This window comes from Triturus cristatus, chromosome 5_2 (genome assembly GCF_964204655.1).
Source record: "Triturus cristatus chromosome 5_2, aTriCri1.1, whole genome shotgun sequence".
NCBI classification, from domain to species: Eukaryota; Metazoa; Chordata; class Amphibia; order Caudata; family Salamandridae; genus Triturus; species Triturus cristatus.
Window position 1 is genome coordinate 762,720,912 of NC_140588.1, and position 19,737 is coordinate 762,740,648.

General features: G+C 48.3%; 1 protein-coding gene across 1 annotated transcript in view; it reads right to left on the reverse strand.

Annotated features, from left to right (window-relative positions):
* Window positions 1-19,737, reverse strand: part of LOC146829238 (sodium- and chloride-dependent neutral and basic amino acid transporter B(0+)-like) — a 1,256,359-nt gene that overhangs the window by 52,562 nt on the left and 1,184,060 nt on the right. Inside the window, exon 13 of the mRNA XM_085606669.1 lies at window positions 1,472-1,639. Coding sequence (XP_085462795.1) covers window positions 1,472-1,639 — 168 coding nt within the window. The remainder of the gene's footprint in view (window positions 1-1,471; window positions 1,640-19,737) is intronic.

Here is a 19,737-nt window from a genome sequence, read left to right on the forward strand (position 1 = left end):
GTTTAGGCATAGAAAGGGTTTTTAAGGGTTCTGGGATATGTGGAGTTTAGCGTTGTGAGGGCTTTTTATCAATCATTAATTAGTTTACTTTAGGATGGTGAGCATTTATTTTGTATTTATTTATGAGTGGAGTTTAGGGGTGATATGTGGTTTTGAGGGCTGGGAGATGTTTGTAATTTAGGGGTATCGAAGGTTGTTTTGGTTCACAAATAGCTTAAATTAGGGCTGGTGAGGGTTTTTAGGGTTCAGTGTTTGGTAGGGTTTAGGAGATTGAGGGATTTTTAATGTTCATCAATGGGTAGTGAGGGGCCTAAGGGGCCTGGGATGGCTACTATTTATAGGAAGGAAGGGCATTTAGGGTTCACGGAGATTGGAGTTTAGGAGTGGTGATTGTTTTTTAGGTGTTCGGATGGGTGGTGTTTAGGGGTAGCGAGTGGTTTTAGGGTTCAGTGATGGGTCGAGTTTAGATGTAGAAAGGGCTTTTTAGAGTTTAAGTATGGGTGTAGTTTAGGGGTCAGGGATAGGTGTTATTTAGAGGTGGTGTGGGGTTTTTAGACATTGAGAATGGGTGGATTTTAGAGATCAGGAAATGGTGGAGTTTTGGTATGGTGAGGGCTTTGAGAGGGCCGGGATGGATGCTGTTTAAGGGTTGTGAGGGGGTCAAAGATTGTTGATGTTTAAGGATGTTTAGGGATGGTGGGGGTCAACAAAATTATAGCATTTGAAATAATTGTTTGAAAATATAAAAAATATTAATTCTAAATAAGGACCCTTGAAATAAAGTACTAAAATAAATACTTCTGACAAATAAATTCTGAAAGCGAAACCTGCAACTATTGCATTTACACCTTTTAAAAAAAGTAAACGCTATCCATCCTGAAAATTTACAAAAAACAGTTTAGGTGAAATGGTTTCTCAGTAACGATACTCCACAAAAATGTTTTTCTATAAAACCACATACAGCTGTTAAGGGTAATGCCTGTTGAAATGTAGGTACTTTAAAGAGCCTTTACGCTATCCACCTCACCTATTCAAATATTGGTTTGTAAAATGTATTCAAATGTGGTGCTCTATTGGCTCAGAGTCCCTCAGCCATAGGGTCTTTGTAAATGCCAATATACACTGGTCCAGTCTGGTCAGTGCTTGCCAACGCACCATGCAATACTACACTCACCAATGTTCACTGTATTTGACTTAAATTATTCCACAATGATCGTTGGGATGTGAATGCTAAAAAGGAGGAATATCAAAGATGATTAATGAAGAACTGAACAACGGCTTTTAAATGAAATAAGATAACTTATGGATCAATGTGGATTAACTTAAGTCAAATATTGTGAACAATGGAGACTCTAGTATGAGTGTTCATTGGTAACCAGTGACCCGTGTATTAGGTGTGAAGGCTTGCTGATAACAGTATACCAACAAAAAAAACAGCCTAAAAGTTAGAAAATGTAAACAAAAGACTCACTTGAAAAATGGTTCCATCAGCCTTGACAATTTTGTATATAGCAATTACAGGAATCCAGATGATACAAAAAACAATCATGCCCCATCCAATGATCTCTCCCCAAACAGGATAGACAATTGTGCCATATGTTGGTGTTTCAAACGTTGCCAAAGACCAGATCAATATCGCCTGTTGAATGGAATTGAAAATTGACACAATTAAGAGCAAAATAAAGAATGCTTGTAGATGAATCAAAAGTTTTGGGTTATCCATTTTGAAATTCAACTTACTCTTGATCATTTAAATTACAAGGTTCAACTCTTCATATCATAAATAACTGAGAGCAAAAATACATCTGTTTTACACACTTTGAAGGCGCATATTAGATTGTGAATGTTGACAGGAATTCAGAATGGGAAGCAATTCTTAACGTGAGCTGCATCAATCAGACAGCAATCTGATTACATTAGTACATATACTTGTTGCTCGGCCCTGACCTGGCTGGCTGTGAGGCAGCTTCTCTGCTGTTGCCAAGTGGAAACCCTCTGACCTTTTGTTTCTCTGGCCTGGAGGCCCTAGATACCGCCGCAGCCCTGGGAGGGATCGTGGCTTCTGTACACGGCACCTGCTGACGTCGAGGGCCTGTTCTGGCCCCTGGGCGCTGCATCTCGCCTTTTCTGCGGAGCCTGCTGGAGGCTATAATCTGCTCCTCCTCGACTGGGCTGGCCTTGAGTTGGCCTGCCCCTGGAAGACTGGAAATCGCTGCCGAGCCTCTGGTGGCGCCTGGGGGAGGTGCAGGACCAGACGACCTGCACCTAAGAATCTACCAGAGACTGGAGGTGCCCAGCAGTGCACAGACTACATTTGGGAGACCATTTAAAGCAGCAGGGGACTCCAGCCCCAGTAGCTCTTGCGGCCGGAGGGCCGCCAACACCGCATCTTCCGCACCCGAAGGTGCTTATCAGGAGCCGGGATCTCCCGCAGAGACCGACTACAGCAGCAGGGGATTCCAGCCCCCAGTAGCCCTTGCGGTCGGAGTGCCGCCAACGCCGCATCATCCGCACCCGGAAGCGCTTATCAGAAGCCGCGGTCTCCCACAACGCGGGACATGCACGGGCGTGCCGGGGCCAAGGACAGGCCCGTCTGTGCCCATCTGCAGCCAGCAGAGGCTGTGCTGGGCTACCCCTCCAAGCTCCCAACGCGAACGTCTGTGCCACGGTAAGAGGAAATATATTCTTCACACAACAGTACAGCTGTTTATCCGTTTTGTCCTAAGTGGTTTTCCTTTTTTCTTTTAATCATGGGAAAGCGCAAACTCGCAGACGCCTCTTCAGGCAGTAGAAACAAAAATGCTAAAATAAGTGCCCTAATAACGTAGGGCCCGATTCACAAAAGTAATCTGAGACAAAATCCTAAACGTTACGACTTTCGGTATTCACAAAAGGCATTTAGTAGTAGTAAAGTTATGAATCCTAACTTTACCACTACATAAACTGAGACAAAATCCTAACTTTACGACTTATGAATCCTAACTTTACGACTACTAAATGCCTTTTGTGAATACCGAAAGTCGTAAAGTTAGGATATTGTCTCAGATTACTTTTGTGAATAGGGCCCTAATTATTTAAATACTGCAATGGGACAAATCAACAATGAGATTGTTAATGTAGAAGAGCGCTTAGTAGCTACAAAGAAAGCCCTAACTGCAGTTATGAAAGAAACTAGATCAGACCCAGCGGCTTTGAAATTGGTATTAAATATAAACTCTCCGCCAAAGGGCAAAATGTCCTCAAGACAAAACATCAGTAAGCACCCTATGTATTGAACATTCCACTGGAAAATATCAATTCTAACAGATAACACAGACTTGATAATTCCCCCTACAAAAAAAAGTAAACAACCATCGAAAACTACAATAAACGAGCCTTCTAAAGAGCCTCAGCCCAAGAAATTGAGCATGGGCCCAGGGGTTTTACTAAGTCCTGACTATCCTCAAAATATGGAATCTTTATTTAAGAACTTGCTTGGGAAAATTGACACATTTGAAAGGAAATTATTGTCTTAAATTATAAAGATCAAGATCGATGTAGCCCAGATCATAAAACTAATTACAGAGTCATTACTACCCGAGAAAACCTCTAGTTCAAACAACTCGAAGGCTACAATTGGTAGTATAGTTGTGGAACACAACCAACGGACTACGCCTAATGATATTCTTCAGGCTCATTAGGCTCAGCAGTACCGGGCCAAGTAAAAACCACTATGGACACTATGGAGAAGAGTGATAGGCCTTCTGTGCTGCTGACTTCTTGTGAGACAAAATCGATAATAACCAAAAATAAAAATATGGACACATTTCCTCCCACCCCTCAACCATTAAGAAACAATCGTAGACCCCTACATTTACCACCTGAGGCAACACCCTATACCATCATTCTGAAAAACGTGCCAGAGTTAATAGACAGGGCTAAAGAGGACTGGGGGGACTTGAAGAACAAGGTAGTGCATTGGTCCACTAAACACTGTTATTACAACCCGAATTTCCTTGCCCAAAATATTATCATGGTAAGAAGAGTAAACTGGGTGGGGAAAACTCCAAAACGCTGTGAAGGGGACTGCATTGTTGTAACTTTTCGCTTCCCAGAAATGTTCAGAGCTTTGATTGGAGAGCTATGCACTAGAGGGACAATGCCAACAAGGCCTCAAAATTATGTTATCACTGCAGTACCAAAAAGGGGCTCCGTTTAGCCCCTACCGTATCAACCCAAGGAGGGAATTGCATCACAATCAAATGGTCTGGTGTTAAATCCAATCGAATATTTGGATGGATTAATGAACAATTGCCAATATGATATTAAGATCTGTAATAAGGGGGATTCTTCTGACTGTCACATCATTGGGGCTTTCTGAAATATTAGCTCTGCCATCTCCAGGGGCTTAAGAATTAAGAATAAACAGAAAGTTCTGAGAAATGTTAGTTGGTTTGATTGCCAATGCACCAAGGCCAATCAAGCTTTAAAAATGCTTTAAAGGTTGGGCCTAGAGATAGTGAACTCATAAAAACACAGCAAATGATATATACATAGACCCTCACTAGAAGGAAAAGGGAGATAAAAAATCAAGCATGGGAAAACTTACCTTAAGCTGCTAGTACAAAGGATGCCCTCCTATTCTGGAAAACAATTAACCACCCTTACTTTAAAGACTATTCTGCAATAAAAATTGAGAGCTTGGTCCAGCCCTTGGAATAGATAAAGTAGTTTGGACAGGTTTTTAACACAGACAATGAAATCTTTGTGCTGTCATTTAAAAGAAATCTTAATGAAATCTCATTACAATTAGCTAATAGAGTTTTTATAATTTTGGACCCCACAATCTGGCCCCCATTACTCTGGATGAGGTCACAGTGGCCCTAGATAGATGTGCAAATGGGAAGGCGCCAGGACACGATGGGGTCCCAGTAGACATTTTTAAAATGGATATGGGTCCTGGGCCGAAATTTACAAAAAGTGTTTAATGCTGTAGCAGGTGGTCTGGTGCCGAGAACTTGGACAGAAAGTTTCATAGTCCCGTTTTTTAAGAAGGGCCATAGAAGCTACGCTAAATGCTATCGCCCCATTTTCCTTCTCGACACAATGTCAAAACTGATGGGTAGTATCCTTCTAGAGCGATTGGAAATCTGGGCAGCTGAAAATTCAATCCTTACAGAAACACAGTATGGATTCAGAAGGGAGATAGGGACTGTTGAGCATTGCATTAACCTTCATTTAATAATTAGTAAATGTACAGTTGTAAAAAAGGGCCATGTACACATGTGTTTTGATGACCTTACAAGTGCTTTTGACCTAGTGACTCATGTGAAACAATGGCAAGCCCTGGCTCTCATGGGTGCCCCAAAGATAATATTGTATACCTGTCACACATATATAAATGATTGAATACAAGAGTTCGATATGGAACAGAAGGAGAGTGTGCTGTCAGTTTTAGAGTAACACAGGGAATAAGGCAGGGATGCGTTCTAGCTCCTCTCCTGTTTTCTCTATACATAAATGGAGTAGATGAAGGTTTGCAAAAGCTAAATGCTGATGTCCCTAGAGTTGGTAAACGTTGTGTCCCCACCTTGCTTTATGCGGACGACGCAGTCCTTTTATCCAGAACCGCTAATGGGCTCAGTGCTTAATTGAGAAATGTGCTGAATATATGCAGGAAAAGGATCTGGTACTTACTTTAAAAAAAACATTGGTAATGGTGTGTGGTAAAGGAAAAGCAAAGATTAGGGCCCACCATGTAAATAGGGTCCCTATCGCAGAAACACATTCATTTCCATATTTAGGACTGCTATTCACAGCAAACGGTCACTGGGGAACCCATATTGATTATTGTAAACTAAAATTTACACGGATTACAGAGGCAATTTTTAGATTTTCAAAAACAATGGGGAACAAACCCATCAGGGAAAATTTGAACCTCTATAAGAGTAAGTGCATTACTGGAAATTGCTATGGTGCTGTGCTCTGGGGAGCGGCTAACCATGCTACCCTCCAGACTCAAGAAATCATCTTTTTAAGAAGATTGTTAGCTGTTCCCAACTCTACCCCCATATATAGCGTGCACAAAAAGCTTGATGCCCCTTATATTAATGATTTTATCAGCATAGCAGGTCTCACTGTTTGGTATCGAATATGGAGTAAGGAGGGTACTAAATTCACCCAGGAAATCATTAAGGATTGCCTCACTCACCCTTGAGCATGGTAAAAAAAATCCCTGGTTGATGTATATTGGTAATCTTTTAAAAGAATGTGCTGAGAACATTGATTTTAACAACCGTTTGCAAATACTTGATTATAGTAAAAAGGAACTAAAAACTTGACTCATAGAATCGAGGCAATAGCTTAGGGAAGTAGAGGCAAACTCGAAGCAGCTGACCAGGGTATATTGTGATAGGCCCACTCGACCAGGGACACAAAGCTATTTACTCCAGGTCTCGAATACAAAACATAGATTTTATCTTACTAGGTTAAGAATGGGGATCATCCATTTTTTTAATAGCCTTCCCAACCATGGGCGAATGGAAATAAAATCTCCCAAAGTGAGTCTGCGATGGAAAATCTGATGAGACAACCTTACACTTTATCTTATTTTGTGATTTTTATAGAGATATTAGGAAGAGCTTTTTACATCCATTATTTTTAAATGAAAGTTTGTTCAACTATAAAACAGCTTTTGATTTTATTTGCAATTCAGAAACAAAGGACAGAAAAGCATTACAGGCATGTTCTCCAACACAGGTCTGATATACCATCGATGGAATGTGAATAATAAAGAGAATCAATAGTGATATACATTCAGATGGCCCACAAGGAAACCTATCCTACACCCCACCCCAGCCTCCAGCCCAACCCCCGTCCACCAACTAAAAGGTTAATGCAAAAAGATCTACTCCTCCTCTTTTTCGGAGAACATTGCATCTGGAAACGTGGGAGCTGAGTGTCAAAGTGGTTGTCTATTTCGTCGAGGACCTGTGTCCAATATGCATGGCGCTAATCGCAGTCCCATAACAGATGTACCAGTGTGCCTCGTTTCCCACAACCCCACCAGCAATCTGCACTTTGTTGAGGGTCCATCATGTGAAGGCAGTCAGGCGTGTAATACCAATATGTAGACACCATAGTCAAAGTCTCAGTCAGTCCCATGATACACGCTGAGTGACGGGCCCTGTAGTATATTCCCGCCCATTCTTTGTGGCTGAGATCTCGACCCAGGTCCCACTCCCACTCCTGCATTGTATGTGTGTGTGTGAGAGGCCAACAACATTTTGTATAAGTCTGAGATCAGCTTTTTGTCGGAAGTGCGTGTGAGTAGCCATTTTTCATTGGGCGTGAGAAAACGCTGTGCTTGCAGCTGTATAAGTGGGTGAAGAGCCCAGTGCCGTATTTGAAGGTAGTGGAATTGTTCCGACGCCGGGATCCCGGAGATGGAGCGGACCTGAGGAAAGGTAAGAATCCCATCCAGAACAAACAGACGGGGTGATAAAAAATCGGTGTGAGGGGAGAAGGAAGGTTACACCTCCAGCAGGTCTGGTCCCATGCCTCCAGAATTGTTCCAGTGATTTGAGAGGCGTAAAGATTAGGCGGTCTGTGAGCCTTACGCAGGAAGGGGATCCTTTGTAAAGGTGTAGCTGCCACTGCCTGGTCTTGAAACAGCCCGTGTTTCTCAGATTCGGGTCTACTCCACTCGACCAGATGGTGAAGTTGAGTCGCTTGAAAGTAGCACCGAAGGTCCGGGACCCCCAGGTCGCCCTCCTCAGGAGGCAGCATCACTATGGCACCCTTCATGCGAGGCCGACGGCCCCGCCAAATAGACTGCGACAACTCCGATTGGATCTGCTTGATCCAGCCCATGGGTGGCCGAAGGGGTAGTGTCTGAAAAATGTAGAGTATTTGAGGGAGGATTGTCATCTTTATGGCGGCCACTCTCCCCAACCAGGATATGCTTCCACCGGTGTAGCTCCGCCCGAATCTGCGCCTGTAATTTGCTGTAATTGGCAGTGACCACCTCCGGCAGCGTAGGTGCCAGTTGGATACCTAAGTAGGGAGCAGAGCCCTCTGTCCATTGGAGGGGATGTGTGGAGCGTAAGAGCTCCAACGTCGGGGGAGACAGTGAAAGGTTGAGGGCCACTGACTTCTCTACGTTGACCTTAAAACCCGACACCCGGTCAAAGTGGTCCATCTCCTCCAGAAAAGCACTCAAGGCTGGGGCCGAATCAGAGAGGAAGATCAAGACATCATCGGCGTAGAGGATAATGGTGTGGGTATCACCTCTGAATTTAATTCCGGTGATACGAGAATTGCGCCGAACACTGGGCGAAAGGCTCCATGTAGAGCGCGAAGAGCAAGGGCGAGAGAGGACACCCCTGTCTCGTGCCCCTGGTAATGGAGAGGAGGGACAATGTATGCCCGTTAACGCGGACAGAGACCGTGGGGCGCCGCTAACAATTAAGGATAAGGGTCCGAAACTTCTCCCCCATCCCCAAGTGGATCAGTACCTGCTCCAGAAACGGCCAATGGACCCTGTCAAATGCCTTTTCTGCATCTATGGTGAGAAGCATATATTCCCCACGGACCCGAGAGGCCTTCTCGATCAGGTGGAGCACCCGTTTGGTGTTATCACTGGTCTGTCTTTGGGGGATGAATCCCGCCTGATCCGGGTCAATGAGTCTCGGCATGTAGGGAGCCAGGCGGGAGGCTAAGATCCCGGTAAAAAGCTTGAAGTCTATGTTGAGGAGGGATATAGGGCGATAGGCCCCGCAGTTCGTCTTGTCCTTGCCAGCCTTCAGAATGACCACAATGGCTGCCTCTAACATGTCTTCCGGGATGGCCCCAGTCAGCGTGAAGGAGTTAAAGAGGCGGGTGAGGAGAGGTGCCAGAATTGGACAGAAAGTTTTATAAAAGGCGACAGGACCGGGGGATTTCGCCAGCTTAAGGCGAGAAATCGCCGCTATGACATCCTCTACCCAAATCTCCCTCTCCAGATGGTCTGCTTGTGCCTGCATGAGGGTGGGAAGGTGCACCGCTGCGATGTAGGTGTCCTAAGCGCGCACTCCAGAGATTGCGCCGCATATAGTTGGGCATAAAAGTCATGGAAGGGGTTCGCGATATCCGCATCGTCAGTCACCACTCGTCCCCCAACTACGCGCAGCTCCTGGACCCCCTGTCGTTGTCTAGCTTCGCGTAGTTTGTGAGCAAGGAGCCGGCAACACCGCCCCCCTGTGTAAAAAGTCTGGCGCTGGCAAAGGGCTGCGTTCTCCACACTGTCGTTATCAATGGCTGCCAGTTGGGCTCTCACTGCCCGCAGTTGTCGCCATATCCTAGTGCGTGCCAGTGCGCTGGTGCATCTGTTCTAGCTCCCGAGTTTGCTGCGTGGGATCCGCCCTTTTACGTTCGCATTCGGCGTTATCAGCCGTCACAATAGCGATAGAAACTCCCCTCAACACCGCCTTGAGCGCTGCCCATTGTGTGGAAAGTGAAGTGTCAGGATTGTCGTTGTGTACTAGGAAATCGTCCAGCGAGTTCTGCACCTGTTTGACCACATCCGCGCGGTGAAGGAGAGTGTCACGTAAATGCCAGTGGCGGGTAGGTTGCTGCAGTGGGGGAAGCATAAGGTTAGCCACAACCGGGGCATGATCGGAGCGGGAGGCGGTCAGTATCTCTTTCTCTACCATTAGGGTCTGAAGCGTCTCCGAACCAAGGAAGTAGTTAAGGCGGGCATATGTCTTGTGCACACTCGAGTAGAAAGAGTATTCACTGTCATTTGGGTGGGAGGAACGCCACAGGTCCACCATCCCCAGCTCTCGCAGTCTGTTCAGTCCCCCCGAGGAAAGCGCTCCTGCCTGACCCAAGCGCTGAGCCGATCTATCCATTGAGTTGTCAAATATCAAATTGAGGTCCCCCCAATAAAATTTTACACTCTACGGTCGCCGTGGCCTCAATCAGTGCCTCTCGTTAGGGGAATAGACAGACCCTATGATCAATGTCAACCCCGATGGCAAAGTGATATGTGAAAAGTCTCCCCTTAATCTCGGCCTCATTCTGGAGAACCCTGCCCCGAAAAGAGCGGGAAACCAAGGTCGCTGTTTTAGAAGTGCTGGAAGAAAAGAACTGAGTGGGGAAAAGGCGAGATTTTAGGCGGTAACAGTCCCGGGCTAATAAGTGTGTCTCCTGGAGGAGGCAAATGTCCGCTTTTGAGTGTTCCAGATAAGAAAGGACCGCCCTCCGCTTAGTGGAATTGTTAAGCCCCCGCACGTTCAGGGTAAGAATACGGAGCGTAGTAGTTGTCATCTAAGGGGCAAGGGACCCGAGAGATAGCTGAATGCCAGGGATTTTATTTGCAATTTAGAAAAAGGTAGAGTTTATAATGCAGGGGCGGTTTACATTCAGATGGTAATTAGAAGAAGAAAGTATAACTAACTTTGACGCCCTAGGTTTATGAAGAAGATGGGATGCATAATGATTAATGATGCTCAGGGTTGCAGTTCTGTTGCTGTATTATATATTATGCACACGGCACTTAATTTACAAACTATCTCCTGTGTCTGCTTTTTCATGTCTAATGTGTATATTCACGCGTAGTGTACTTTTTTAACCTTTCATGTGTTTTAATGTACATATTGCGATGAAATGTGAATGTTTTATTATTATTTTTAGGATGCTTTTATGGTTGTACTTTTTTAATCAAATAAAGCTTGATTTGTTTGTTTGTTTACTTTAAAACTACAATGTAATTAGAGTGTCTTTTCTTTAATACGTAAAGCACATTCCATTTTCAAAGCATCAGGTACGAACAATATAGAAATCAATGCTAGATCCCCTAATATTTGTAAAGTCACAAGGCTGTAAAAGAATGCTTGAAAATGGCTCAATAATATGCTCTCTACTATAAAACATGTAGACATGTGCCCCAACACCTTTTAGTACAAGTCCCATGTCCAAGAGGCCCATACAACCTGCAGGGTAAACATTTGTGGCTATAAAGGCGCTCAACTCAGAGCTAAGACATGCTATTTATAGCCCAAGAACAGAGAAGAATAAAGCTCCACCAAAACCTCTCCCAGGTTTGCAAACATCCAGCAGCCCTCAATCTCCCCTTCTTTATGCCTGCACTCATGGAGCTCTGTGAGATGCTGATGTGTTTTCTCAAGAAAGAAAATAATATTATCAGAGACAGAATATTCCCTCCTGATGTCATTCTCCTCTCAATTGGTATCACTTATGTGAATTCTCCACATCCTTTTGTTAAGATTGCACCTACGAAAGAGCCAGATCAAGATCCTATCTGCATTCACAAACACCTAAAATGCCAAAGTAGAAACGTACTCCCATGCTTTAACACCAACAATTACTAGAATCATCAATGTTTTGTCTTCTTTGGTGGAATATGCCTCTTTTCAAAAACAGGTGAGACATTATTGCAGACCATCTCCACCCCAGATTTCACTGGTAAGGCACTCAAGACAGTAGTGGCAAATGTATCTGCCCACCTTGAGAAGAACTGAAAATGACTTCCAGTCTGGCTCCTGTCCACATCATGGTACTGAAATCATTCTCCTGATCATCGGGAAATGTGTCATTAGTACCAAAGGAAAAGGCCATGTTTTTGCCCTAGAATAACTGGACTTCTCTAGAGCATTAGATACCACTGACCACAAAATACTACTGACCAACTGAATGATCAGTACAGGGAAAAAATGGCCCCACTGGATACAAATTTGAAATAATAGAAAATAAAGTACACATCAACAACACTTGTTAAAGTAATTGCACACAATATTCTTCATGTTACCCATATTTTATTCATTTGGAACATGGAATCTCATGTTCACAAAATGTGACATTCGTTAAACACAATTGTAAAGCGGTGCCCCAATAAAAGAAGGAGGGGTGAGTGCAGCAATGTGCATTTGTGGGGGGAAGTGAAGGAAGGAGGGCAGTGAACAATACAAACATCTGAATCATGAAAGAAGCTAATCCAGCCTTATCAAAGGCTTACTCTATGTACAACACCATAATGTTAAAAACAGATTGAAGGGACACGGTGAATAAATCACTATTGTCCACAAAGGAATACAAATAATGAAGCAGTCGACCCCAGGAATGGATGTAGGCAATTGGAGTCCTTACAGTAGGGTCTTCATCAAACTTTTCTGTGACTCGGACGTGATTTTTTCAAATAAGATACAAGGAGTATATGATTTTTCTAAGCCCATGAACTTATAAACAGAAGAGAGACAGGACTTCTAACTACTAACCCACACACACGTCCCTTTCTGACTGTGGAGCCGGAAGGCCCATCTTTCTCCCAATATCCACTGAATTCTTCGGGGGCTCTAGGGTGTCCCCCTTCCCTACTGGTCCTGATGAAGACCCTGCTGTAAGGACTCCAATTGCCTACATCCATTCCCAGGGTCGAAACTTGGAGGGCTTTATTATTTGTGCACCTTTGTAGACAATGCTGCACTCAACCCTCCTTCTCTTTTGTGGCACCGCTTTACAAGAAAACGAGTTACTTACCTGTAACTTCAGTTATCCAGTATTGGTATCTTTCATAGATTCAATTGCCTGAATCATCCCCGCCATCGAGGTGGGAGTCTCACGGTACAATAGAACAAGTTACTTACCTTCGGTAACGATGTATCTGTAAGAAACATTAGTTAGTTAGATTCCTCACCTTAGAATATCCCCAGGCGTCAGACTGGATCCGGAAGATTTTTCGTCAGCAATACCCCTTGCGCGTCGCTAGGCGTCGTCTGCGGCTCCGCGTCCGTCGTCGGCGTCGTGCGCCGGAATGACGTCGTCGGAGTACTTAGACGCCGCCCTCGCGCGCTGACGTCAGTTCTTGTACATAGCTTTCCGCGCCAGGAACGCAGAGCCATGCAAAGACCGACACTGGTGCCAAAAATAAAATCTAGGGGCCTGAAAAGGATAACCTTAACCCTAGATGTCAGTTCGCAGAACGGGGAGGATGGGTGGGTCGGTGAGGAATCTAACTAACTAATGTTTCTTACAGATACATCGTTACCGAAGGTAAGTAACTTGTTCATCTGAAAGAAACATGTTAGTTAGATTCCTCACCTTAGAATAGATACCCAAGCAATACCATCCCCGGTGGTGGGTCTGCGAACCAAGATCACACCAGAAAGTCCTGGAGGACAGAACGGCCAAAGAAGCCATCCCTCCGGACTTGGCTGTCAAGGCAATAATGCCTGGCAAACGTGTGTAGCGAAGCCCACGTCGCCGCCTGACAGATGTCCTGCAAAGGGACACCCCGTCCCAAAGCAGTAGTAGCCGCTGTGGCCCGAGTAGAATGGGCGCGCAGCCCAACAGGAGGGTCCTTTTTTGCCAAGGAATAACAAATTTTGATGCACAAAACGACCCACCGAGAGATGGTCCGTTTGTGCACAGCTTTCCCCTTCTTAGCACCCACGTATCCAACGAAAAGTTGGTCGTCCACCCGGAACTGCTTTGTGCGGTCCAGATAAAAGGAGAGCGCACGTTTTGGGTCCAGACGGTGGAGCCTCTCTTCCTCTTTGGAAGGATGCGGAGGCGGAAAGAAGGTGGGCAAGGTGACAGACTGCCCAAGATGAAATGGAGTCACCACTTTCGGAAGAAAGGAGGGACGAGGCCGAAGGACAACCTTGTCCGGATGAACAGAGAGAAAAGGAGGCTTTGAAGATAAAGCCTGGAGCTCACTCACCTGTCTAGCCGAGGTGATGGCTACCAGAAAAGCAGTCTTAAGCGTCAGCAGACGAAGAGGACAATTATGAAGAGGCTCAAAGGGAGCGCACATTAGAAATGTGAGAACAAGATTCAAGTCCCACTGAGGCATTACAAAAGGGACAGGAGGGAACGTGTGAGCAATGCCCTTTAGAAAGCGTGTAACTACAGGGGACTTGAAAAGGAAGGCTGATCAGGAAGCCTCAAGAAGGCAGAGATGGCAGCAAGATAACCTTTCAGGGTGCCCAGGGCAGAGCCCTGCCGGGCCAAAGAAAGAAGAAACAGTAGAACCTCAGAAAGAGGGGCGGAAAGGGGATCCACAGCCTTTGCTGTGCACCATGCCACAAATTTGTTCCACCGGCAGGCGTATACCGTCTTTGTGGAGGGACGCCTGGCTGCCAGAATGATATCACAGACTTCAGAAAGGCAAGTCAAATGGCATCAACTGCCGCCGCTCAATCTCCACGCATGGAGGTGGAGGCTGGACAGGTTCGGGTGGAGGACCGTGCCCTGCTGCTGCGACAGAAGATCCTCCCGAAGGGGCAGACGTATCGGAGGATCGGTCAACATACTGAGTAGCTCGGGATACCAGTACCTTTGTGCCCAATCCGGAGCCACCAAGATGACTTGGGCCCGGTCGTGCCTGATCTTCTTCAGCACTCTGGGCAGAAGTGGTATAGGCGGAAAGGCGTACAACAGACCGCAACTCCACCCGTGACGAAAAGCGTCGCCGAGCGAGTGCCGCCTTGGAAATTCCAACGCGCAGAACTGCTGACATTGCGCGTTCTCTTCGGTGGCGAATAGATCTAACCAAGGCTCTCCCCACTGCTGAAAGAGACCTTGCGCCACTTCGGAGTTCAGACACCATTCGTGATCCATCATGCACTGGCGGCTGAGTTCGTCTGGTCTGGCGTTCAGAGAGCCCGCCAGATGTTGAACCACTAGGGTGACGCCCTGGTGTTCCAGCCACGTCCAGAGGCGCAGAGCCTCCTGAGAAAGGGTCCACGACCCCACCCCGCCCTGTTTGTTGCAATACCACATGGCGGTGGTGTTGTCCGTGAACACCTGCACGACACTTCCCCTGACAGAGGGAAGGAAGGCTTTCAGTGCAAGCCGGATCGCTCTCAACTCCAACAGGTTGATGTGGAGACGAGACTCCGCCGGAGACCAGAGGCCTCTGATCTCCGTCTCTCCCATATGGCCACCCCATCCCAGGAGGGACGCATCCGTCACTACGACATGCTCCGGTTGGGGAAGGGAGAGGCTTCTGCCCATGACCCAATCGCGGTCCGTGAGCCACCACTGCAACTGCTGTGCAGTGCCCTCCGAGATCAAGACATGGTCGGACAGGTTGCCGTGATGCTGGGCCCACTGAAACTTCAGGTCCCACTGCAGAGCCCGCATGCGCCGTCTGGCGTGATGCACTAGTAGGATGCAGGAGGCCATCAGCCCCAGAAGCCGCAACACTAGCCTGACCGAAACCCAGGATAGAGGCCGAAAGATGGGAATCAGGGCCTGAATATCCCGGACCCGCTGTTCCGGTGGATAGACCCGGAACTGCGCCGAATCGAGAACCGCTCCGATGAAGAGGAGCTTCTGAGAGGGACTCAGGTGTGACTTCGGCACGTTGATGGAAAACCCCAGCAAATGCAGGAGATCCGCCGTAGTCTGGAGGTGGGAGACGACTGCCTGGGGCGAGCCCGCCTTCAGCAACCAGTCGTCGAGATAGGGGAAGACTGGAACCCCTGATCTGCGCAGATGAGCTGCGACCACCGCCATCACTTTCGTGAACACCCGAGGGGCACTGGTGAGGCCGAAGGGGAGCACGGTAAACTGAAAGTGCTCTTGACCCACCGTGAACCGCAGGTAACGCCGGTGGGCCGGCAGGACGGGGATGTGGAAATATGCGTCCTGCAAGTCCAACGCCACCATCCAGTCTCCAGGGTCGAGGGCAGCTAGAACCTGAGCCAAAGTTAACATCTTGAACCTCTCCTTCCGGAGGAAGGTATTGACGTTCCGGAGGTCCAAGATAGGGTGTAGGCCCCCTTTGCCCTTCTTGGGAACCAGAAAGTAGTGGGAATAACAACCACGACCTACTTCTGGGCTCGGAACGCGCTTGACGGCCCCCTTGGCCAAGAGGGCCGAAACTTCCTCGTGGAGAAGATTCAAATGATCCCCCGAGATACAGTGGTGCTGCGGTGGCATGGCTGGAGGGGTCGTCTCGAAGGGGAGGGAGTAGCCCCTTCGGACGATTTGCAGCCCCCACCTGTCCGATGTGATGGACCGCCAGTGGAGCAGGTGATGGCGAACTCTGCCGCCCACTGGCGTGGAATGGGCCTGAAAGCTCGGACTAGGAAGGCTTTGAGGCGGATGCTGCCGGGGTGGATGTGGGCTGACCGCGTCGTCCTCCAGAACCGCCTCGGCGGAAACCACGTCCGCGACCGCGCGCAGGTTGGTTCTGCGGCTGGTGGCTAGGCGTACGTGAGGAGGCACCCCTTCCTTGGCCACGAAAGGGGCGAAAGGCGGAAGTTTGCGATCGCGGGCCCGAGAGGCCCAAGGACTTGGCCGTAGCCCGGGAGTCCTTAAAGCGATTCAGCGCACTGTCCGCTTTCTCGCCAAAAAGGCGAGTGCCATCAAAGGGCATGTCCATGAGAGTGCTCTGGACATCGCCCGAAAATGACGTGGACCGCAGCCAGGCGTGACGTCTAAGCGCCACTGTGGTAGAAATTGCCCTACCAAGCGAGTCCGTAGTGTCAAGCCCACATAGGATAGCATGTCGCGCTGCATCCCTCCCATCGGCCAGAGCCTGGGTAAGTCGTGTCTGGACCTCCTCCGGACACAGGGGCAGCACGTCCTCCACCGCATCCCACAGAGAGTGGGAATAACGGTCCAAGAGACAGGCGGTGTTCAAAGACCGCAGGCCCAAACTAAGGGAGGAGAACAACTTCTTGCCAAACTGTTCCAGTCTCTTGGAATCCAGGTCCGGTGGAGCGGTCGGGAAGGAGGATTGGGAGGTAGAGGCCATAATAACCAGGCTTTCGGGGGTAGGGTGTTGGGACAGAAAACTGGGGTCGCCCGGAGCAGGGCGGTGGCGCCTGGCGACGTTCCTGTCCACAGGAGGAACTGTGGAGGGCTTGGACCAGGTGCCCTGCAGAACATCAATGAGGGCCTCATTGAATTGCAGCAGAGGCTCAGTGGAGCTTGCTGCAGACTGAAGCACCTCAGTGAGGACGTTAGTCCTCACAGCCACGGCAGGTAGCTCGAGCCCAAGGGCTGCGGCCGCCTTGCGCAGCACCACAGAGAAAGCAGCACCCTCCTCCGAAGCCACAGTCGGAGGAGAGATGAATCCAGTGTCCGGAGAGGTATCCAGACCACTGGCCTCCCCCAGTTCATCTGCCCAGTACTGTGACATTTGAGCCTGAGCGGCCATAGGATCCTCGGATCCCTCCCAGTTGTCCCCATCATCCGATTCCTGGTATACAGGAGGAAGGATCGGAGCCGGGCGATAGACAAAATGTGTCTCCAGCGGCGCCGAACGCGGCGTCCATCGACGCCGTATCGGCGCCGGGCCCGGAGCGGGGCTGAACTGGGGCTTGACGTCGAGCGGAGTCGGCGTCGGAGGTGGTACCGGTGTCGACGCCGGCGGAGGAGGCGTGACGAGGTCGACCGGCGTCGGCGGGGACTCGGGAACAGGTCCCTCGGGCGCTTGCGGCGTCGAGGCCGGAGCCGTCAACGGCGCCGGGGCCGGAGCCGCCGGCAGGCAAGGTAGCCCAGTCGGGTCCGCGGGGCCCGAAGGCGCGCCAGCGGGCGTCGACGGCGGAGCCAGGCTCCTCATGGCCGAGAGGAAGGCACTGACTTCCGCCGGCGTCGCGTCAGTCCCAGGGACCGGTGGGTATGGGGACTTGCGCGGCGCCTGCGGCTCCGCCGGAGCCGCGGGGGTGGAACCACCCTGACCCTCGGCCGAGTCGCGCGACCGGCGAGGGGATTCCGAAGAGCGGTGTAGCCTCTTGGACTTCTTGGAGTGCTTCGACTTACCCGAAGACTTGGATCCCGACGACCGATGATGACGTCGGCTGCGGCTCCGCGACCGATCCTTGGACCTCCTCCTGGACCGGGATCGAGAGGGGCGCGGAGCCTAGTGGCGAATCTCGAGAAGCTTACGGGACCGCTCCCATCTAGCCTTCGAGGTCAGGGCCTTGCAGTCCGAACACGACTCCGCGTCGTGGTCGAGGCCCAAGCAGTAAAGGCACCGGCGGTGATGGTCCGTAACCGACATCAAGCGGCTACAGTCAGCACAGGCATTAAAACCAGGCATTCCTACCGGCACCGAAGTCGAGACAAGATCAAAAAGGATCGAAAAAGTTAGTCAAAAAATGACTAAAGGGGTAGCTCTCCCGGATCTGCGCTTACTGGCGCGGAAAAAAGAAGAACTGACGTCAGCGCGCGAGGGCGGCGTCTAAGTACTCCGACGACGTCATTCCGGCGCACGCCGCCGACGACGGACGCGGAGCCGCAGACGACGCCTAGCGACGCGCAAGGGGTATTGCTGACGAAAAATCTTCCGGATCCAGTCTGACGCCTGGGGATATTCTAAGGTGAGGAATCTAACTAACGTGTTTCTTTCAGATAAATATATATGCAATAGTAGTAAAATAACACACAATAGGCTATATTGGACCAAAAGGTCACTACACGAACCCATCCTTGTCCTTTTGTAAAAAAGAGCCAAATTTGGAACCCAGCACATCAGGCTCCAGCACCCTCTAGAACACTCCACAGAGAGGCAAGTCCATCAGATTTTCGGAGCACAAGTGACAGTAAGTATACCATAGTAAAAAAGGGACGCCTCTCTGGGGAGGAGGGCGGGTTGCATGTGAATCTATGAAAGATACCAATACTGGATAACTGAAGTTACAGGTAAGTAACTTGTTTTCTTATCTAGTATTGGGGTATCTTTCATAGATTCACATGCCTGAATCAGAATAGCTAGCAGTAAAAATCGTAGTCCCTTAGTGGATGGTGGGTGGAGTAAAAATCGTAGTCCCTTAGTGGATGGTGGGTGGGTATATATATATATATATATATATATATATATATATATATATATATATATATATATATATATATATTATCTACTGGCGGTCGCCAGTAGATAGTTATAGTTAGGACCACGTTTCCATAGGAAATCCGCAACATTCTATTTGGAATAACTTTGGCGCCGTTCGACGAATCCTCGTGAAATTTTCAAAACTAATGGGGCGCTACGCTCCGCTCCTACCCTGCAAGTCTCGGGGGGATTCGTCAAGCGGGGGCTGAGAAAAAAGGGGGGTCCCAAAACGCGTTTTTCCCATGCATTTTTCCATAGGACCTTTAGACACAGCTACAGGCCTAACGGCTGAACAGAGTTACTTGAAATTTGGCAGAGAGGTAGTCCTCAGGTCAAGGAAGTGCCTTTTGTAGGTCTGGTGTGAATCTGTTCAGTAGTTCCTGAGAAAATAGCATTTAAATCAATATATATATCTGAGCCAGCTTATGGTGCGCTTACGGTAAGCTTACCATACTAGAAAATGTAAATGCTTACCCTTCACAGTGAAGCGCACAATATGTCCTCCATGTGCGCACGGTGCGCGAAGCGCATCGTGCGTACATGGCCCATCCACGGCACTAACTGCGTAAAGTGGGCGCGCGGTGCGCGAAGCGCACCGCGTGCTCACTGTGCGCGCACGGAACGAACTGCGTTAAGTGGGCGCGCACGCCACGAATGGCGTAAAGTAACTTAGCATTTAAAAAACCGTACAAATTCACTGAAAAAACCATAGGTTTCACACATGTTATAGTTAGCTGGACATTTTACTGATAAAAAACCAATGAAATTCCCCCGTTATAGTTAATGCAGGCAACTATAACTCACGCGACCGCAATCCTCTGCTGATGACATATGTGTCTTTATGAAAAAAAAATATATGTAATATATGTATAGCTAAAATTTAATGGAAGAAGACATGGGCAAATAAGTGT